Raw genomic sequence first — 19102 nt, forward strand, 5'->3', positions numbered from 1 at the left:
GCGCGCTGAGAGCCCACGTGTGCGCCTAGCAGCAGTGCTCCCCGGAGCCGAATGTCCAACCGTGGGCGACGGGTAAGCAAACGTGGCCTGTCACACGACGCGGTCACTGTCACTCAGCCGCGAAAAGGAGTCGCGTTCTGACACCTGCTACATTGTGGATGAACCTCAAAAACGCGCTAGGTGACAGAAGGTCAGCAAAGTGTGACTGCGTTTCTCTGAGAAGGCCGGAATTGGGAAACCTACAAGTAGGTAAGGGGTGGCCTGGGCCTGGGCCTGGGGATGGGGACAACGCCAGGGTGACAGCCAAAGGGCATGGGGCTCTTTCCCAGGGGATGAAAATGTTCTACCATCGACTGTGTGCTATTTGCACATATGTGCAAATACACTGAAAACACCGGCTTGTCCACTTTAAAAGGGTGAGCTCCTCGGTACACGATCACATCTCAATAAAGCTGTTTAAAAAAAAGACACATCAGACCCCCTTTGTCCAGACTGCCGCCTCAAGGCCCCTGAAGGGACAGTCTGGCACCACCACAGCCCAAAGGAGGGTGGGCTGAGAGACCTCGGCCCCCATAGCCCCCACGTATCCATGACTCATGACTCTGGGGTCCACAGTCCCCGATGACAGAGACCTGGGCTTCAAGCAACAGGCAGGCAGCGTGGCCAAGGGTCCCCTGTGGGCTCTGCCCTCCGCCCTCCCAGGACCACCTCCCAGCCTCACCCCAAGGTTGTCAGCTGAGGTGAGCAGAGGCACCTGTTGTTTCTGCTGCTGAGGACACAGTCACCCTCCTCCATCATGACCACTCCTGACCTGCCTGGAGTGACCAGCCCACCCTGCCCAGCCTGCCCCTTCACCCCTGGGTTTGGGCTCGGGGTGGGCTCTGATTGCTCCTCAAACCTCAGCCTGCATCAGAATCACCTGACAGGCCTCTTAAGACAGAGACAGATGGTACCCAGCCCCAGAGATTCTGAGTCAGAGAACTTGCATCCATGCCGAGTTCCCAGGAGAGGCTCCTGTGGCTGGGGCAAGCCCACACCTTGAGCACCTCTGCCCTAAGCCAAGTGCCGCTGGAATGGCATGTGTTCAATTCTGCCCATGAGAGGTGGGCCAGGACTTCAGTTTTCCTCTTAGAGGAAAGGCTCTCTATTTCCTGGAACCTGTCATGAGACTGGGTACAAGGTCTGGAGCTGCTGCAGCCACTCTGAGACTCTGTGGGCAAAGCCATCTGAGCAGGAAGCCGACACATAGGGGAGGGCCTTTGTGCCCGGCACCTGCCCATCCCTCTCCTTGGCCTCTTCAGGGCTAATGACATTTGCCTCCAGTCCATCACAGCTCTTGTGCCCAGGGCCTGCTCCACATCAGAGGGAGTGTCGGCCGTCCACTTCTGTCTGCTCCTTCCATTCTCTCCCACTGACACCCCTGCCGTGTCTCTTCAGTCTCAAAGGACACCGTTTTCTTTCATTTATTACTACATCCATGCGTACTCACAGAAGTTGCACTTTCCCTAAACATTCGCTTGCCTATGTAGGAACGCATAGAAACAATATGGAATTATTTTGTGTCTATGCTTTTATCCAACTTTTTACTTTGAAATAATGTCCACTGTACACAAAAGCGGCAAACTTCCTACTGTGGAATTAAAGAGACTGAAATAGGAGTCAGGCACAGAAAACAGATGTGTGGCTGCCAGGAATCAGGGATGGAAGGGGACCGGGAAACGGGTGTGGCTCACAAGGGCACCAGGAAGGAGGCATGTGGTGTTACCGTATTTAGTGTCTTGACTGTAGCAGGGAACACATGAACCTAAACATGTGATTGAATTCTATAGCGTTCAATGAACACACATGAGTGAGGGTGAGACTGGAGACATCTGAACAACTCTGGTGGTTTGTATTAGTGATTGTGATGTTATATTGCAGATGTGTAAATAACTGCCTTTGGAGAAACTGGGAATACTGAACAAGAGATATTTCTGTAGTATTTATTACAACTGTGTGTGAATCTGTAATTATCCAGATAAAAATTCAATTAAAATACAATAAAACCTCAGTGTAGAACCTGGAAGAAAAAAAAAGGAGGAGTCAGGACAGGAGAGACGTGGCCTGCATCACCCCCAGGAAGGCGCCCGCACTGACAATCCAACAGGGAGAAGAAAGCTGCTCTCTGCCGTGGGGTGGCCCAGAGCTATAACAGCCCTGCCAGGGAGAGGCCTCCATCCTTCAGGCCCCGGCTCCTCCAGCTCCTCCCAATTCCCCTCTCCCCCTGCAAAAGCAAGTTCCCCGCCCTGGTTCTCCGGACCTGCCTGGGGTCCACCCCATCTGGCACATCCTGAACTGCAATTCCTCTGGCTATTCCTGAGTGAACTCGCTTTTGCTGGTAAAAGAACTGGCTATTATATTATGATAGATGACATATTTCGTTTCATCAGTGGGACCCAAAGGAGGCAACCCCCCGAGAGATGACAGCTCCTGGACTCAAGTGGGGTGCCCGCCTGGAAGCCCTGTGGTCACTGCCGCTGTGAATCGCTACCTGAGTTTGGCTTGCTGCGACGTCTCTTGGATTCCAAGCTCTGCTCTTTTTGTGTTTTGAGTTCTCAGACTTAACCAGGGATCCGGAAATCCTGCGTCCTTTCTGGTTCAAGGCTTTGTCCTTGGTGAGAACTCAGTTTTTTCTGGAGCGCGGTCATGGGGTTCTCGACTGGGGACATGCTAACTGGGATCTAAGAGTTTGTTTTAAACCCTCTGGAGTCTGGCTGGGACTTGGGGCCACTCTTGGGTTTCTAGGGGAACGCAGGGAAGTGGGATCCTGACCATCCCAGCCTGCCTTCAGGCCTCCGGCCAGTTGCATGTTTAGAAACTATGGACCCCAGAGATGCACATTGTAACTAAGCGTGCAGAGCAAACTAGAAGTAACCTGCAATTACAGTTGCCACTACGGGGAACTTTCGATCTTCTGGAACTCTTTTCTCAAGATTACATTGGAGGACCACGGTTCTAAAATTAAGTAAAATTAATGGTAGTTTATTTTCATTCGTATCTGGGAGTTTCCAAATGTGCGCAAAACTCTAAAATCGCCTCTTTGCAAGATACCATTTCTAAATTGGCCAAAACAACCAAAAAACTAGAAAAGAACAAAATGGCTTACCAAGCCTGGTGCTTGCTCCTTGTGTTCCCTCCCCCAGCTGCTTTGTCTTGCGCACCATCTAGAACATCTTCCTCCCTCCCTTTGTCTCAGACCCCACCACTTGTCTCAGACCCTGCCCCTTGCCTCAGACTCCACCCCTTTGTCTCAGACTCCACCCCCTGTCTCAGACCCCGCCCCCAGCAGCCTTCTTGCGGTCGGCTGGCAGCCTCACCCCATCCCACGCTCTCCTCTGCAAAAAGCTGCCCCTTTACAACTGGACCCAAATGCTAAGCCTTTAATTATTGTTTCTAAGTCAACTGGAGCAAGTAACAACTGGAAGAAAAGATTTAAATAGCAGCTGTCCTAGATTTTTCATAATAGACCAGTATACTCCAAGGCTCCTGGGAAGAAACCTGCTTTCTGCTTCTGTGTGTTTGCCGCAGTTGCTGGTAAATCATCTCCTGTTCAAAAGGGGGAACCTTTGTTTTAAGTAAGTAAGGGGCACCCTTAACAGAGAGGACTCCCAGCCTCTCTGGAGACAGTGTAATGCGTTCTTTGGCTGGTCTGCAGGAGCTTCTGAAAGAAAAATAAGGCAAGCCAGCCCCACGGACGGCTGTGAAAGCGCCCTTCCGCCCGCCCGAGGCGCAGCTTGGGCCTGACTGCGCCTGCGCTTACCTCTGGGCCGCGCCTAAGACTTCAGACGGAGCCGTAGGTCCCTGCTTGCATCTGTCCGTATTTCCACGTGTCTGTATATATATGTATGTTGTAGGTGTGTGGTGTAATTTTTCTCTTCTACTTCTGGTTGGTACTGTTAAAATTTATTTGTAAAAGAGTTCTAATTAATTGGCTTAAAAACAAACAAGCTCTTATATGGATTAACACATAACAGACTGGCCTATGTGCTTTTCATCCTTATGTGATCCGGGATTAATTCTGGGGGAGTTGTTGGCTTAAGTAAAATAGGCATGTCTTTGGGGTGTTCAACTCTGAGAGCAATGCAGGTATACAGTGTTCATCCTACCTGGCTTTATTGGTCAGACACGTCCATATTATCCTTGCTAATAAATTTATCAGCAAGGAAAATAACTTGGTAAGATAAACATTTTCGTGAGTGGTCTGAACGTGACTGTCGAAAACAAGTGAACTGAATGGATGTGAGCGGGATAGAAGTTTCTAGGTAAATCTTTTCAATGGCTTCCTCCAAACTTTTTGGCAACCTGAAGCCCTACAGTTTTGCTAAGCTAAATTAAATGATGGATAAGCGTTAAATGCCTAGATCATTCCTAAATAAGATAAAATACTAAAACATTACTAAAAATAGGTTAATCCACTTTGCAAAGGAACCAAAGATATTTTGGTCTATTGGTCAACATGCCACATTGGAAAATGCACCATGAGGATGATGTGCTGTTAGGAATTCTGCAATGTGTTCCTAAATCTGCCAGTACCGGACCATTCACAATTGTTTACAGTTACTAGAAATAATAAGGGGAAACAACTCTGTGTACAAGGAAAGCAGTGTGGTTTTGGTGAGGAAAGGTATGAGAAATGGGAATTAATTTTGTTGAGGGAAAGAAAGTAATTTTGTCCTAAAGTGAAGCTGGTTGTTTCAGACTAGGAAAGAGAAAAGACAGGATGAAAGCTGGATGAAAATACTAAGTTGTAGGTTCGTGGAAAAGGAATCTTTGAAAACAGGAACTTTATGTGCAGTCAAGCTGGCTAAGGTTGAATTACTGTTAAAAGCATATTAAAAATAAACTTTAAAATCAGTACTGCACTTACGTAAAACTAAAACGAAGTGTCTTTCATTTGCTAAAAGGCCAAGGTTTGCTGAGCCGGTCCCGCTGGCACTGTGGCTGCCTTGGTCAGAGCCTTGATTACTTAAGAAGTTAAGAGCCTCGCAGTGTCGGGAGAGTGACATTTGCTTAAGTCTGTGTAACCTTTTGTGCTTGTTTTCTCATTACTTTGGCCAGATTGATAATTAAGTATCATTTCTTAATGGTCTGTAGTCCTATCCAGCCAAATGTCCAAAACCTTTTGAGATTTTTGACAAATCCCCAAATTGGGTTCTAAATGAAGTCTTTCTGACCTTGAACTAACTCTGGGTTCTTCCAGAGGGCCCCTGGAATATCTCAAAGGATTTGTCTCTCACCTGGTAAAATGTTAAACTAAGCAGGCTTATTTGGTGTGTTAAATATCATCAGATGCTTGTCAAATAAGAAGGAATACTAAATCTTTTTACCTTATATTGTGTAGGTATATGCTAATATAACTATTCTAAGGTTGTATGAAATTCCTGAAGTTCTGAGATGTCCTGATATAATGTTATCAGTCATAATTTAAAAGTATATCACCGAAATATGCAGGTTTTCATTGTCAGTTCCATAATATTGAACTTTTACCAAAATCTTTGATAATAAGCATTTTCAAGTCTTCTTGTCATTTATAGGCTGTTATTGCTTTATACTAAAATTAACTTTAATCTCAGAGAAATTCATGGAAAGATCTCTGACAGGTACTCTGGAATACAAGTTTTTGATAACTTTAAGATCATAACACTGAACTGATCGGATAAGAATTTCTAAAACTCTAATGGAAAACTGATTACCTTAATGTTTTGTCTCCCAGATGTAAAGGACCCCCTTTGCTCCTCTCCTTTAAACTATCTATAACTTATGGAATTTAGAAAAGTGTATCTTCTCAACCAAGGATGAACCATTCATCTTTCTCTCCCTACCTGCTCCTCTGAAAGTTCTGAAGTTCTGATTAAATGCCCTTGTTGTCGTGACGATGTGTGCACTTGCATAGGTTTGATGGGAGTCTCTGTTCTTTGTAACAGGATGCCCAGTGCACCTGGATCCTGCTTCCTTTGATCCAGAGCTGATAAGGTAGACAAACTTTAATACTGTAAAGGCCTAATTACATCTATTAAAAATAGCCAGGCTCTGGTAGAACACTCTTTTTGCAGTGCATTCCCAGGAGATGAAAACAAACATCACTCTCTACAGCCTGGGGATTTTGTGTCCTGGAAAAGGCACCTCCAAAAGGATTCTCTCCAGCCTCACTGGAAGGGCCCCATCAAGTACTGTGGACTAACCCTTGTTACTCAGATATGGCCTTGTGAAGTCTCTGATTCTTGCGTCTTCCCTCCAACCTGGGACTTGACAACTGGGGAGGATCCATCCTGGCACCACTGCACACGGAGATTCTGACTCTCGATCAGTGATGCTTCCAAGGAAAGATCTTGGTCGAAAGGGGGAAATGAGGAATGAATTAAACCTCAGCTGAAGCAGTACCGGGACAGACGTGTAGGGGGCGCTCTCATGCCCACCTTGCATCTTCAGTTACCCCAAACAGAAAGAGACAGGCACCTTCATCTCCCACAGAAAGTACTTACTCTGTAGCGGGAAGAAGGAAATGCTCCGCCCCTGACAGCCCAGCCCATCAGAGACTGTCCAGCCTAGCCAATGAGAAGCCTCCATATGCTGGACTCCCAGCTCCTCCAAGGGACTATTTGCTTATCACAGCCTCTCCCAACTCCCCTCCTTTTCCAAGAAACTGGTCTCTGTGCCCCGAAAGACGAATTCAGGCTCAGAGACAGAGTTTTGGGAGAATCAGAAATGAGTGGCTTTATTGTTTTGCCAGGCAAGGGGGAGTCCCAGCAGGCTAGCTCCTTAGAGACTGTGAATCCATCTTGGGGTTGGGGTCTTGAGGTTTTATAGAAAACTGGATAGAGCAGAAGAGTGACAACAACCGGGGCGGTTTGTGGTGCTGTGTTCTTCTTAGGCTTGATAAGTTCATCTGGCGTCACTGAAAATAGGGTCTGTCGATTCTTCTGAGGTCATCAACTTGGGACTTTCTTTCTGAAAAACAGCATCTGGGTTAAAAAAAAAAATAAGCTATTTGGGGTAAAAGAATGTATAGGGAAGGTTAGGGGCCATTTTAGCAAAGGAATAGAGCGAGTAAACAAAAAGAAAAACAAGGTGTGTCCAAATGAATCAGCGGACCGGCAGCACACAGCCTTGGCATCGGGGAAGCCTCTTTGTTAGCTGTGTTAGTCAGACTTCTGCTCTTACATCCCCTCCTTTGTTCTGTGCAGCTGCCTGGAGTCCACCATAGTTTGCATATCCTGGATTGCAATTCCTCTGCTATTTCTGAATAAACTCATCTTTGCTAGTGAAGTAACTGGCTATTATATTATTAAAGTTGACACTTACTTTCTGGTACAGTATTTGCTGAATTTACTCTGCTTCAGCCCTAGGTTCTGCCTTTTCTCCAAGAACCCGTGGTTCCTTTCAGGTGGAAAGTGGTGGTTAGAAACCAAGATCTGGGCCCCAGGGATGCTCATGGCTACCAGGCTAGCATTATTTCTAGAGCTGGAAAATACATGTATGTCTCTACATACGTAAGTGCAGACGCACGTCTGCATCCCTGTCAGTGTCTTTCTGCCTTAAACTGTGAATTTGCATGGCTACCTCCAACTTCAGTCCAGCCCAGGAGTTGGTCTAACCCACTCCCTTTCCTTTCTTGCAACTCCCTTTGACAGTGAGAAACCTAGCCTTCTTCATCACTTACTCACATATCTGCTTATTTGCTCCCCTGACAGGCCAACAGCTGGTCCCTATGAAGGGGGAGGTGGTGGAGGGAAGAGGCTTAGCGACAAGACCTGAAGGGTCTGAGACGTCCCCCTGCTTGCAGCCAGCAAGTGGGCCTGCCCATGTCCTGGATGTGGCCAAACACCCAAGACAAAGGAGTTAATTCTCATGGGGTAGTGGGCACTCTGTCTGCACTGGTGCCCCTTGCACCCAAGCCCCATTGGCTCATGAGGAGTGCTCAGGTGTCATGCACATGGCTAAGGAACCCTGGGCCGGGAAACACCAGTCTTTTCAAGGGATGGCTGGTAAACCTGCCCATCCCTGCTCATGTTGGACAGCAAAGACCTGCCCTTCATTAGGGGAGAGACCCTCTTTGTTCAAGGTGATCTGCCGACAACAGCCCTGAAAAGATAGTCAAACAAGAGCTGCCAAGGCTGAAGGAGGTGGCAGCAGCGGAGCGGCCAGAGGTGGGCAGGGTCTGGATCAGTTCAAAGGCTGAACTGGCGGGCAGACTAGGGGTGGGTCCCAGAAAAGAGAGGATTCAGGAGGATCCTGGGGGTTCTGGCTGAGTGTCAGGCGGCTGATGGAGCAGTGAATGAAGCAGGAATCTTCGGGTGGAGGCAGGAGTTCTGTTTCACGACATCCAAGAGCCGTAGAGAGGAGGAGCCGGTGCTACATCTGGAGGCCAGGGAGAGGCTGGTTGGGCGAATGTGGGTCCAGATGTGTGAGACACAGGCCACCCCAAGTCAGGTAAGTCCTGTGCGTCCTACTGACAAGGGCTGCTCCCCGTGCTTTCTCTCCTGGTGGTTGTCCCGGCTTTCTTCCACCACAAATGCAGTGGTTTGAAGTGACATCCATTTTTTAGCTCACAGTCTGGGTCAGACGTCCAGCATGGTCGCATCAAGGACACTGCCTTCTCTCCTGGAGCCTGGGATCCTTTCCGAGCATGATCCCGCGGGTGGCAGAATCCAGGTCCCATGGCTGTGCCCTGAGGTCCCTGTTCCTCGAGATGTCGGCCAGGGCTGCCCCCGCTGTAGGGAGCGTCCGCAGTCCTTCTCACGCTTGGGACTCTGTGACCTCCTCTTCTGCCACCAGCTGGAGAAAACGCTCCTCTTCCAAGAGCTCAGTGCCAGGTCAGGCCCCCCGAAGTCCGGGCACTGGGACCCCAAGCCCCGTCAGCGCGCAGCGCCGGATGACATCACTCTGCAGTTCGGGTCCCAGGGCTAGTGCGGAGCCTCGTCGACCACAGCGGTGCGTGAACCGCCGCCAGTTCCTTGGCGTGGGCTGGACGGTGCTTCCTCTGTGGGCCTGAGTGAGTAACAGCAATTCTGAAAGTTCCAAGAACTATGCCTCCTGTTAGAAGTCAAGACACAGATAAGCTTTTTGAGACGGGGCTGTATATCAAATGACGCATTATTAACAGTTCACATAACCCAGATCCGAGTGCCGGGGACTCCTTGTCAAGGAGGAATGTTATCTTTAAGGGCTCGTCTTAAGTTGCTCTGCACAGTTGAGGGGGGATTTCTGCTGACGGGGAAGGTTTGGTCGATGTAGAATGCAGATACACAATGCACAGCAGGGGAGAGAGGGCCAAAGGGCAGAGAAGACTTTTGTTTACGTTTTTCTTGTCTTGCTGTAAAATTCGAGTTTCATTTCACAGCTTTGGGAGAAGAGGCAAGGTCCTTCTCTCTTTCGCACGCCCAGCGGAGGCCGCGCAAGGACGAGGCTGCTGTCTGCAAGTCAGGAAGCGAGCTCACAGCTCGTCAGAACCTTGACCTTGGACGTCCAGCCTCCAGGACGATGAGGAACTCAGTTTCCGCGGCTTAAGTCACCCATTCAAGGTATTTTGTTATGAAGCCCAAGCCAGCTAAAATGAGATTCTCTGGGTCGCCTATGTTCAAAACCTTGTCGTCTGGGAGTAAATATTTTAGGTCTTCTTTGCAAACCCTTGCCCCTTTCTTTTCTCGCGTTCTCGGCGCCGCGAGGACAGGACGCTGGGGAGAGCGGTGGGAGCTAACACTCCCCTCCACTCCCCTCCCTTCCCCTCCCTTCCCTTCCCCTCCCTTCCCTTCCCCTCCCCTCCGGGAGGTCCGGCGCAGGCGCACTAGGGCCACGCGCGGAGACCTGGGAGCCGGCGAGGGCGGGGCAGCGGAGGGCGCGGGCCCAACGGCCGACGCGGCCCCGCGGAAAATCGCGCGCCAGGCCCCGCCCACGGTTTGAACCGGAGGCCCCGCCCCCGCGCCCGGCCAATCAGCGGGCGCGGGCGGCCGACCCCGAAGGGACCCTCTGTGGGCGCGGAGCGGCCCCGCCCCTCCCCGGCGGCCCCGCCCCTCCCTCCGGCTGCTCCTCCCTCGGCGGCGGCGCGGGCGGCGCGGACTGCGGGCGGCCAGGTGAGCGTCCCGGCAGGGCCGGCGGGCCTTTGTGAGGCCGCGGGGCGGGCCCGGCCCCTCCGCCCCGGGGGCCCCCGGGATGGCTGGGGGCAGCCAAGGGGGAGGGGGCGACCGGGGGCGGGGGCCGTCGGGGGAGGGGCGCTGCCGCGACGACCCGCGCCCCTGCCCGCCGGACGAGCGACCCTCCACCTGGGATTCCCCCCGAGCGGCCGCAGCCTGAACTTGCCTGTCCCGCACCGGTGCAGTCCGAGAGTAACATCGCCTTGGCTTTGACCAAATCGGGGGCTCTTAAGAGGAGAAGCACTGAAGATGGGTTTGTTGGGCTGCCCCACGTTGTCTTCTGACCTTTGACTCGGGAGAGGTCAGTGCAGGCCCTCCTGCTCCTCCCGGTCCCCACTAAGGCCCCCCTTAGAGACCTGTGGGGCCCTGGCGGAGCCACCTGTCCGGCCGCCTTGTATTTCAGCTCTGACCAGAGTGCCCGGTGGCTGCCGCCTCTGTCACCCCTCCACACGTCCTTGCATCCACCCCACCCTGCACCCCACCTAACCGCCTAACCTTCCATTTTCTCTGTTTCTAAATGTCCTTCCTAATCTGCGCTGTTTGTAGAATGAGGGGTGGGTGTGGGTGTTGGCAGCGGAACGCTTGGATTTCATCTTAGGTCCTTTTAGCAAATCTGGGTTTTGTTGGTACTAGAGTGCCCAGAAATGGCCCGGCCAGGGGCACCTTTCTCTGGAACCCTGGAGGGCAGGGCCTCCTCCCTGTAGCAGGCTGCCTGCCTGGGAGTTTCAGTTTGAGTTCTTTCCCCTTGTGTCTTAGTTTTAATTGTTTTGAAAGAGAACGTTAAGAATGTTTTGCAATAGTTTCCCTCCTCACACTGCAGGAGAGCCAGCTTGTCTTTAAGCTGGTCAGCGAATATCAGGGAGCAGATGACACCAGCCTTGGGTGGCCTGAGCCTGGCACCCTGCCTGCTCCCCCGCACCCGGGCGGGGGCAGCCAGGGGAAGGGGGTGCGATGTGGGAAGAGGATTCTGGGACCCTGGCTGCTAAGGGAACTGTCCTCAGTGGCCTCCTCGTGCCTGCCCCTCCCCGCCTCAGTCAGACGTGGGAGCCAGCGAGCTCTGACTGGGGAAAGTACCAGACCTTTGCTTCCGCAAGTCAGAGGCAAGCTTAACTCTACATTTTCAAAGCGTACTGTCCCCAAAACAGGATCACCAGGGAAAGCGTCTACCAGGTCACTGTTTGCTGGGAGAAGCTATGGTCCAACTAGAGGGTTTCCCTCCTGGGGCCGTGTGTTGCTGGCACCGGACAGCGGAGCGGGGCTGAGTTCACAGAAAGACAGATGCTGCCTGCTTACCAAATTAAGTTTCACGTTGTATGACTTTCCTGCTACAGTTGCTCTTTATTTTCAAGTTTCACCATGTTTTGCAATTAACGTTGCAATTCAGAATAAAAAATCAGTTGAGACCTTTTTTTTTTTTTTTTTTTTTAACGAGAGAGGCTGGTTTTGTCTTAGAAAGAGGGCTGGGAGGTTTCTTTCAACTTGCTATTGGAACATATTCCCAGGCAAAGAAAGGTTGTGTTTTACTCCAAGTAACAAAAGTAGCTGAAATCAACTTTTTAGTGCTAGCCTATGAAAAGTCCGGACAGATGGTAGTCAAGTGATGACCCCCACACCTGACTCAGAGGCAGATCTCAGAATCTTGCTGAGTATTTCAAAGCAAATCTGACCTTGAGACGGAAACTGAGAGTGTTCATGTGGATTTGCCTTAAAAACCTGACACTCCTAAGAGTGCTTGGCAGTGGCTGAAGGTGGTGATGAGTCTATCCCTGGCCTGGATCTGGGGGTCTCACGGGATTGCTGGCCACACTGTGTGAGTGGCTGCAGCAGAGGTGGCCTGGCCCCTGTGACTGGGGTCTCCTTTGCCTGGGGGGTGGGGATGCCCTGGGTGGGCAGGTGCAGCGCCTCCCTGGCTTTCTGTCCTTCATTTTCCTCTGTCCAGTCGGCGCTTGGTCTGGAGGAGGCTGAGGGCAGTGCTGTGCAGTGACAGAGGGGCAAACCCTGACATTGACAGGCTCCAAGAGGAGCGTGCTGACCAAGAGGACTTGGAGGGACGTGGGCATTTAGCTACATACGCGGCAAGACCTGCCGGCAGATTGCGGTGGTGATGGAGGTGGGTAATAACCTAACTAATTTTTGTTCGGGACTCCGCAGTTAGGACAGTCTGGAAGCTGTGGGGCTTTGTGTCACCCTGAGTTAGAAGGGCTGAGTGCCCTCAGGCCACAGTCATGGGCTATGACTTAGCCAAGCCAGCCTGGAGGGGAGGGGAATCTGTGTCCCTGCCTCTGCCTTGGGCATCTCTCAGGGTCCTTTCTGACTTTGTCCCAAACACAGGTGTCTGGGCGGGGGACCCTCAGAGGCCACCCACTGAGCCCAGCCTGAATCGTCCCCTGAAACAGGCTCTGGGTGACAGCATGTCGGCGCTGTCCTTGGGCTCCTCCCTCCCCTACTGATAAGTCTGCCAGCACTTTCTTGTGTTGAGTATCACACCAGTTGACGGTTGCTCAGGCTTTGGAACATAGGAAAGGAGTGACTGAGAATGGTTTTGAGTGTGTATTTGTCCTGGCAGGCCCAGTGAGATCGGCATACTGAGTGAGACGTGGCTGCAGAGGCAGCATCTAAAGTGGTTTTAGATTTAAATTAATGTAGTGGCAACCCCCCACCTCCGTCACCTTGTTTGTTTGTGCATTTTTGTTTATATTTAGTGCAATGAAATGAACAGACATTAGTTGTGCTGTTCAGTGATTTCGACACGTCCGGTCTTTCCAGGCCCGACTCCTCCGTGGCAACAACTTGGGTTAGCTCGGCCTTTCTGCGCGTTCATGTGAGTAGCATCGCATGGCGCCTGTTTTTCTGTTGTTCACGTGGTGTTTTGAGATTTACTGTTGCAGGTTGTTGCCTCTCGTGGGTTTTGTTGCCCAGTAGTATTCCATTGTCAGACACACCCCCACTTTACCCATCGAGCACGCTTATTTTAAATCTTAAATAATGTTTCATTCAGAGTGGCGAGACAGACCGGAGCTGGCAGAGTGCCATGAGGGAGTGGAGTGGGGGTGTGGTCCAGGGAGGCGGCGGCGGGGAGGGGGGCTCCCAGCAAAGGTGAACAGATCAGGGCAGAGGAACTAGTGGAGGGTGAGCTGGTTCATCCTTCCTGGGAAGCAGCTGGGCGGGTTCACCACGTCCTGTGACAGTGCCCCTGCCCTGGCCCCAGCAGCACGCACCCCCCCCCCCCGCCCCCGCGTTTGTAGGTGGGACAGTGGCTGTCAGAAGTGACGGTAAACTTCCGCATGACACGGAGGATGAGATGAGCAAGGAAGGCGGGACTAGCCGTGACTCAAACAGGCAAACACGCAGAGGAGGATGTGCCTGGAAACGCCAGGAAGACCTGGCATAACTGGCTCCCTAGGGTCTTTGCTTGCGCTATCTCATTCTCTCCCCATTATCTGCTCTGCGGGGAGTGGCTTGAAGAGCAGAGGCACTGCTGCCTCCAGAGGGAGCCACCACTGCCTGGCTGGCAGGGATGAAGGCAGCAGGGTCCTGATGGGGGCTGTGGGACGAGATGCAGGCACCCCGTGATGGCTGGGGGCATGCCTGCCTTTCTCCTGTTGGTCCTAAGTCGGACGCAGGGACAAAATGATGGATGCTGTCGGGTATTGGTCACACACTGGCCGGCCACGGGGCAACTGCTACAGGTTGTTTGGCTTTCTGTGCTGTCGCTGGAGATAGAGGTCTGAGTTCCCGCAGGTCTGCCGTGTGGGGAGCAGGCAGCTTCCTGGGCTGGTTCCTGCGCATGATGGGTCGGCTCTGGGACAGTCAACCGGCATCCCTGTGTCTGTTCCGTGTCTCAGAGCAGAGTCACACGGGTGCCCTCTGGGCATCTTTCCTGGCGGTGCTGCCCTGGGAGCTGCAATGGCTCTGAATTTAGCCTCTGGAGAGAGGGGCTTGCTCTGGGTTGACCCCTCATGAATCTGTGCCCTGGGCTTTTTGAGGACCCCTGGAGGAAAGAGACGTGGGGTCCCGGGGAGCCCCACATAGCTTCCTGTGTGATGGGTCAGCCATGGGCTCTGCCGCCCCCCCCTCAAGCCCCATGTGGCTCCCTGACCTCCCGTAGCCCGGACCTGCCAGTGAGAAGGGCGGCTCCACCTCCTCTGTCTGTAAACTGGGGCTTAATTGTGTTTTTCGAAGGAGTTTGGGCCCTAAATTAAGTCTGTCCTCATGCAGAGTCCGAGTTTCAGGTTTGGTTGAAAAGCCAAGTGGTGATTGACTTGCTACAGAGGAACCCTTGAAACTTAGTCCCCCCACACACAGGGTGTCTCTTTATAGTTTGACATAATTTATATTAATTTTCAAGATGCTTAGAAGTTTTAAGCCAGTGACTTTCACACCAGTAGTTGGGGGGAAAAACTGTAGAAGTTGAATGTGTAGCCAAGACAAAAAGCTCAAATCCTTTATTACCTGAAGAGACTGAAATACTTTTTTGTGTGATTTAGTGGTAAGCTCTTTCTTTCATTCATTTAAAAATAGTCGCTAAACAGGTGTTCACGCACGGGGTTGTGACGGAAGCTGGATGGCTTCAGTGGCTGTGTTGGTCAGTTAGACCTATTCACTTTTCTGGGAAGTTTGTCTCAAGGGAAAACAGCTACGGTCACCTAGTTTTCTAACTTTTATTTGGAAATAAGTATAGGCCCACAGGAAGTTGTAAAGAACGTCCTGGAGGTACACCCTTGCCCTGCCTCCCAGTGCTGGCTCTGCACTGGGTGCCCAGACACGCCGTCCCCACCAGGAAATCGGCTTCCAAGGGCCACAGAGCTGATCTGATTGTGTGTGTGTGTGTGTGTGTGCGCGCGTGCGCGCGCTCGCTCGCGTGTGGTTCTGGGCAGCTGGAGCACACGCCAAGCTTCCAGGACCCACCACCTCAGCCCCCATGCAGAGGGATGCCCTTACCCCAGAGACCCCCTGGGGCTCACCCCCCGCCTGTCCTGTTAGCATCCTTACGGAGGTGGAGCCTGCCTTGTGCAGTCTGTTGAGATTGGTTTTCTCATCCAGCGTAAGTCCTTGAGACCCACCCGAGTGCCCCGGCCACTGGTCAGTCCTCTACCGCTGAGCGCGGGCGCCCTGTGCTGGTGCCAGAGCGGCAGCCTCGCCACACAGGAAGGGCCTGGTGTCCGGTTGGGCTAGTGTGAGTGGAGTGGCTGTAAGCTTTCTTGTACATGTTTTTGCACGAGCATTGGTTTTCCTTTCTCTGGGATAAATGCCCAAGAAGTCACTAAATTTAAGTTTTTAAATGTTTAACACACAGCGGGTGAGAGCTACAGCACTGAGGGGAGACTTGGAGGATGGGGGCCTCTTTCTGTCTGTCTTAGGGCCAGGCTGGCGGGCCTGCTGGGCGGTGGGGGCAGCGGCGCGTTCCCTCTTCGCCGCACAGCCCTGTGATGTTGGCGCCCGGCACACCACGGTAACAGGCCGGCGGCAGTCACTGGGAGCCACAGGACTGCCTTTTAAAAAGAAGGAAAATTTTTCAAATTGCACATTTTAAAGATTCTAACCCCAACTCAAATGAATTATTTGAAATAAAAGTATTTAGCTACTTTATGGACTTGAGAAGAGAGGAAACTCATGCGTCACAGCGTACTGTTCCAGCGGGTGCGGACCTTGACAGAGAGCCCGTGGTGTGGCAGGGCCCGGCCAGGCGTCGCGGGGTAGGTGGGGCCCTGCCCCTTCCTGCTCCACGTTTTAGTTATGCAGAGGCCTCCAGCTTAGAGGCTGTTGGGAAGAACAGCTTCCTTGTGTTTCTGCCTCTCAGGTGGTGGCACAGAGAGCCTGTGGCGTCCAGCTGGGCCCCCCAGAGCCCCTGCCGGTCTGGCTGAGGCCCAGGAACCAGCATCTTCATCCTGCTCTGAGGGATGCCGCCTGGGGTGGCCGTAGAAGGCCCCAAGCCCTGGGGAGGACCCTGCCCCTGCCCTGCGACCTTCCAGAAACCCCTCCTTTCCCAGAGCGGGGAACTGGAAGGGGACACATGGCCTCGGAGGCCCTGGCTGTGCGCACCTGCGCCCAGCAGAGTGCTGGGACTGGCAGGTGGAAAGCAGCCTGCGGGGCCCAGGTTGCTCCGCCAGCACCCTGTGGACGCCCTGCACGTCCAGTGTGTCTCCCCTGTGGCTTCTGGGGCGCAGCTTTTCAGGAGGGCTCTCCACAGTCTGGGAGAGCTTGTGAAAGCATTGATCGTCCGGTGTCTGATGTGCAGAAGTGGCTGTCGGTGACCAGGACTGAGTGGCTTTGCAGCAGAGTCAGCCCATTGGTGACCACAAGGCTCCTGGCCGCCTGTCCTGTTCTTTGGCCCTCGGCTGTGCCCGGCCACCTCGTTTCACACAGACACCTCCCTCATAGGCACCAACACTTAGAAATTGGGTGTCACTTTTGAGCCTAGGTCTTTAAAATGTATTTCTTCTGTTTTTGGTCCATTTATCTTTTCTGATAGAGACAGTTGTGCTGCGGCTTAGCGATGTCCTTTGGAACAACCTTTGCAGTGTCCGTGTGGCTGTGGCCGCCCAGAGTTGTGGCTCTATCCCCGCCCCAGGTCCCCTGTCTGCACAGGCCACCGCTGGCAGTCGGAGACTGAATCTGGGGCCCTGTCTGTGGGGACTCGGGTGGGCTCAGTGGCATGTTTCTTGGTTTCCACAGGACACGCATGATGTTCGCCCGAGGGTTAAAGAGGAAGTGCACCGAGGACGAGGAGGCGGCGCCCTCCTATAGCCGGCAGCGCCAGTCGCTCCTGGACATGTCCCTGGTGAAGCTGCAGCTCTGCCACGCACTGGCGGAGCCCAGCCTGTGCCGCTCTGTCCTCATCGCCAACACGGTCCGGCAGATTCAGGAGGAGATGACACAGGACGGGGCCTGGCGTGGGGCGGCACCCCAGACCACGGGGCGGGCGCCTCTCGACCGCCTGGTCTCCACGGACCTCCTGTGCCGCTCGGTGCGGGACGGGGCGGGAGACGGCCCGGCAGCACCGGCTCCGAGGGGCCTGCAGAGCAGCATTTGGGAAGGGGACGGCCCCCTGGAAGACAAAGGAAGCTTTCAGAAGTCCCTCGATCAGATACTGGAGACGCTGGAGAGTAACACCCCCCTCTCCGTGGACGAGCTGTTCTCTGACGTGGACAGCTCCTACTGCAGCCTGGACGCCGTGCTGACCGGCGTGGTGGGCGGCGCTCAGTCGGGCCAGGACGGGCTGGAGGCCCTCGCCGCCATGGCTGCTCCAGCCCCCAGCACCAGCTGCAAGTCGGACCTGGGTGAGCTGGACCACGTGGTGGGGATCCTGGTGGAGACTTGAGCCGCGGCCAGCAAGGTGCAGAGCAGAGGGAGTTGTCAGGCCGTGCAGTCAGCTGGAGCCCTGGGTGTGGTGCCCGCTGCCCTGCAGCCGGGGTCAGCTCTGGTTTGCCTGTGTTTCGGAGAATGACCGGCCACCCCCTCTGCCCCCAACCCCGGGGGGTGCCGAGCAGTCTCCTGCAGGCTGGTCGGCCCTCGTCCCTGGGCCTCGTCGCCGTGTCCTGCTCCAGCTCTGTGGAGGACGCACGCCTCCAGCTGCAGTCAACCGTGTCCACCTTCAGCTGGGTGGATTTTCTAAAATTATGTTTTATATGTTTTGGATAATGTTTTGTCTTAAGATATATTTCTAAGCTTTTTATACATTTATCACTTTAGATTTTTTAGCTATTTTCTTAAAAATATATTTTTTCTATGAATGTTTGCTGCTGCTACATTAGGAACTTACAACTCAACAGTTGCAGTTGGTGTATTTCATTTTTTTAAGCTTTAAGAAACACTGTTCTTTTTACAAGTGTCGCTGCCCTCCGAGTCGGCAGGGTACGGGCATCGCAGTTTCCACTTCAGACTTGGGGGCGGTCCCTCCCCGTACGCGGTGCGCCCCTTAGAGCGCCGTCAGGGTCGAGGGCCTGGCTTGGTGGAGCCTCTGTCCTCGCGTGGTTAGAGGTCTGCCATGCGAGCCAGAACTCCGTCAGACATCATTGCAGACTTCGGAGGGGTTTATGTGCCTGTTTGTGAATGTCTTCGGAGGCAAAGCTCAGGTAGTCCACCCTGAGGTGTCTCGGGTGCTGCATCCTGAGGATCTGGCTCCCGGGGCCCCTCTCATGCGGTTTCCCCAGCACAGCTGACCTTCTCCTGGAAGATGCCTCCCTCCCCCTGTGGCCCTCCCTCTGCGGGACTGTCCCAGCTGCTGGGCCGTGCGCAGGGAGGCCGCCGTGTGCCTGCCGCGGTGGGGTGGGCGTGGGTCTGTGTACCGCAGGACTGGAGAATGTTCACGTGCGCTCTGTAAAACTGGTGCTGGAACAGAATTTTAAGACTAAATTTAAGTCTAGAACTAAAGAAATCTGGACACGTCCGTTATAGTCCCTCGATCTTGAGGGCAGTCGACCGCAGGGCTGGCTGGGTAGTGCGTTCGCCCCGTGACCCCGCCGGGGGCACTGAGACCTCCCACAACTTCTAGATCTTTTTCACTGGTTTACAAGTAAGACTGCCCTCTCCCCACCCCCACCCCACGCTTCCCATTTCTCATGCTTTTTCTCCCTTCTCTAGTCCTTAGCCGGAAAGGGTTGTTTTCTTTCATGCATTTCTTAGTATCAGTGATGTACAGCTCATTTTATTAAAAAGTTATTCTACAAAGTGGACATGTGTTGTCAGTCACCTACCATGTCTAAATCCTTGAGTGGATCTGCTTTTCTGGTTCAGTTCAGCCAGATTATCTAATGGAGCCAGTGGGGGCGGGAAGGGGTTTCAGGTGGGTGTGTTGGTGGGCAGGGGAATGAATTTTTAAAAAAATATATTTAATTAATTTTTTTTGGTTTTTTTTTGCTTGAGGGGGGAGGTAATTAGGTTTATTTATTTACTTATTTATTTTAACAGAGGTACTGGGGCTTGAACCCAAG

At 52.9% G+C, this 19102-nt stretch overlaps 1 protein-coding gene across 5 annotated transcripts; it reads left to right on the forward strand.

Moving 5' to 3' along the window:
* The first annotated feature begins 9243 nt into the window (after nt 1–9243).
* CDCA4 (cell division cycle associated 4) lies at nt 9244–18844 on the forward strand. 5 transcript variants are annotated; one of them, XM_045505709.2, is made up of 3 exons: nt 10131–10470; nt 12181–12279; nt 16845–18844. In XM_045505709.2, the coding sequence occupies exon 3, from the start codon at nt 16852–16854 to the stop codon at nt 17488–17490; it is 639 nt and encodes a 212-aa protein (XP_045361665.2). In that variant the 5' UTR covers nt 10131–10470; nt 12181–12279; nt 16845–16851; the 3' UTR covers nt 17491–18844. The 5 variants fall into 5 exon arrangements, with proteins under 5 accessions (XP_074220975.1, XP_074220976.1, XP_045361665.2 ...); XM_074364874.1 differs by lacking the exons at nt 10131–10470; nt 12181–12279 and adding an exon at nt 9244–9560; XM_074364875.1 differs by lacking the exons at nt 10131–10470; nt 12181–12279 and adding an exon at nt 9953–10109.
* The last annotated feature ends 258 nt before the right edge of the window (nt 18845–19102 follow it).

Source organism: Camelus bactrianus, chromosome 6 (assembly GCF_048773025.1).
Source record: "Camelus bactrianus isolate YW-2024 breed Bactrian camel chromosome 6, ASM4877302v1, whole genome shotgun sequence".
NCBI lineage: Eukaryota > Metazoa > Chordata > Mammalia > Artiodactyla > Camelidae > Camelus > Camelus bactrianus.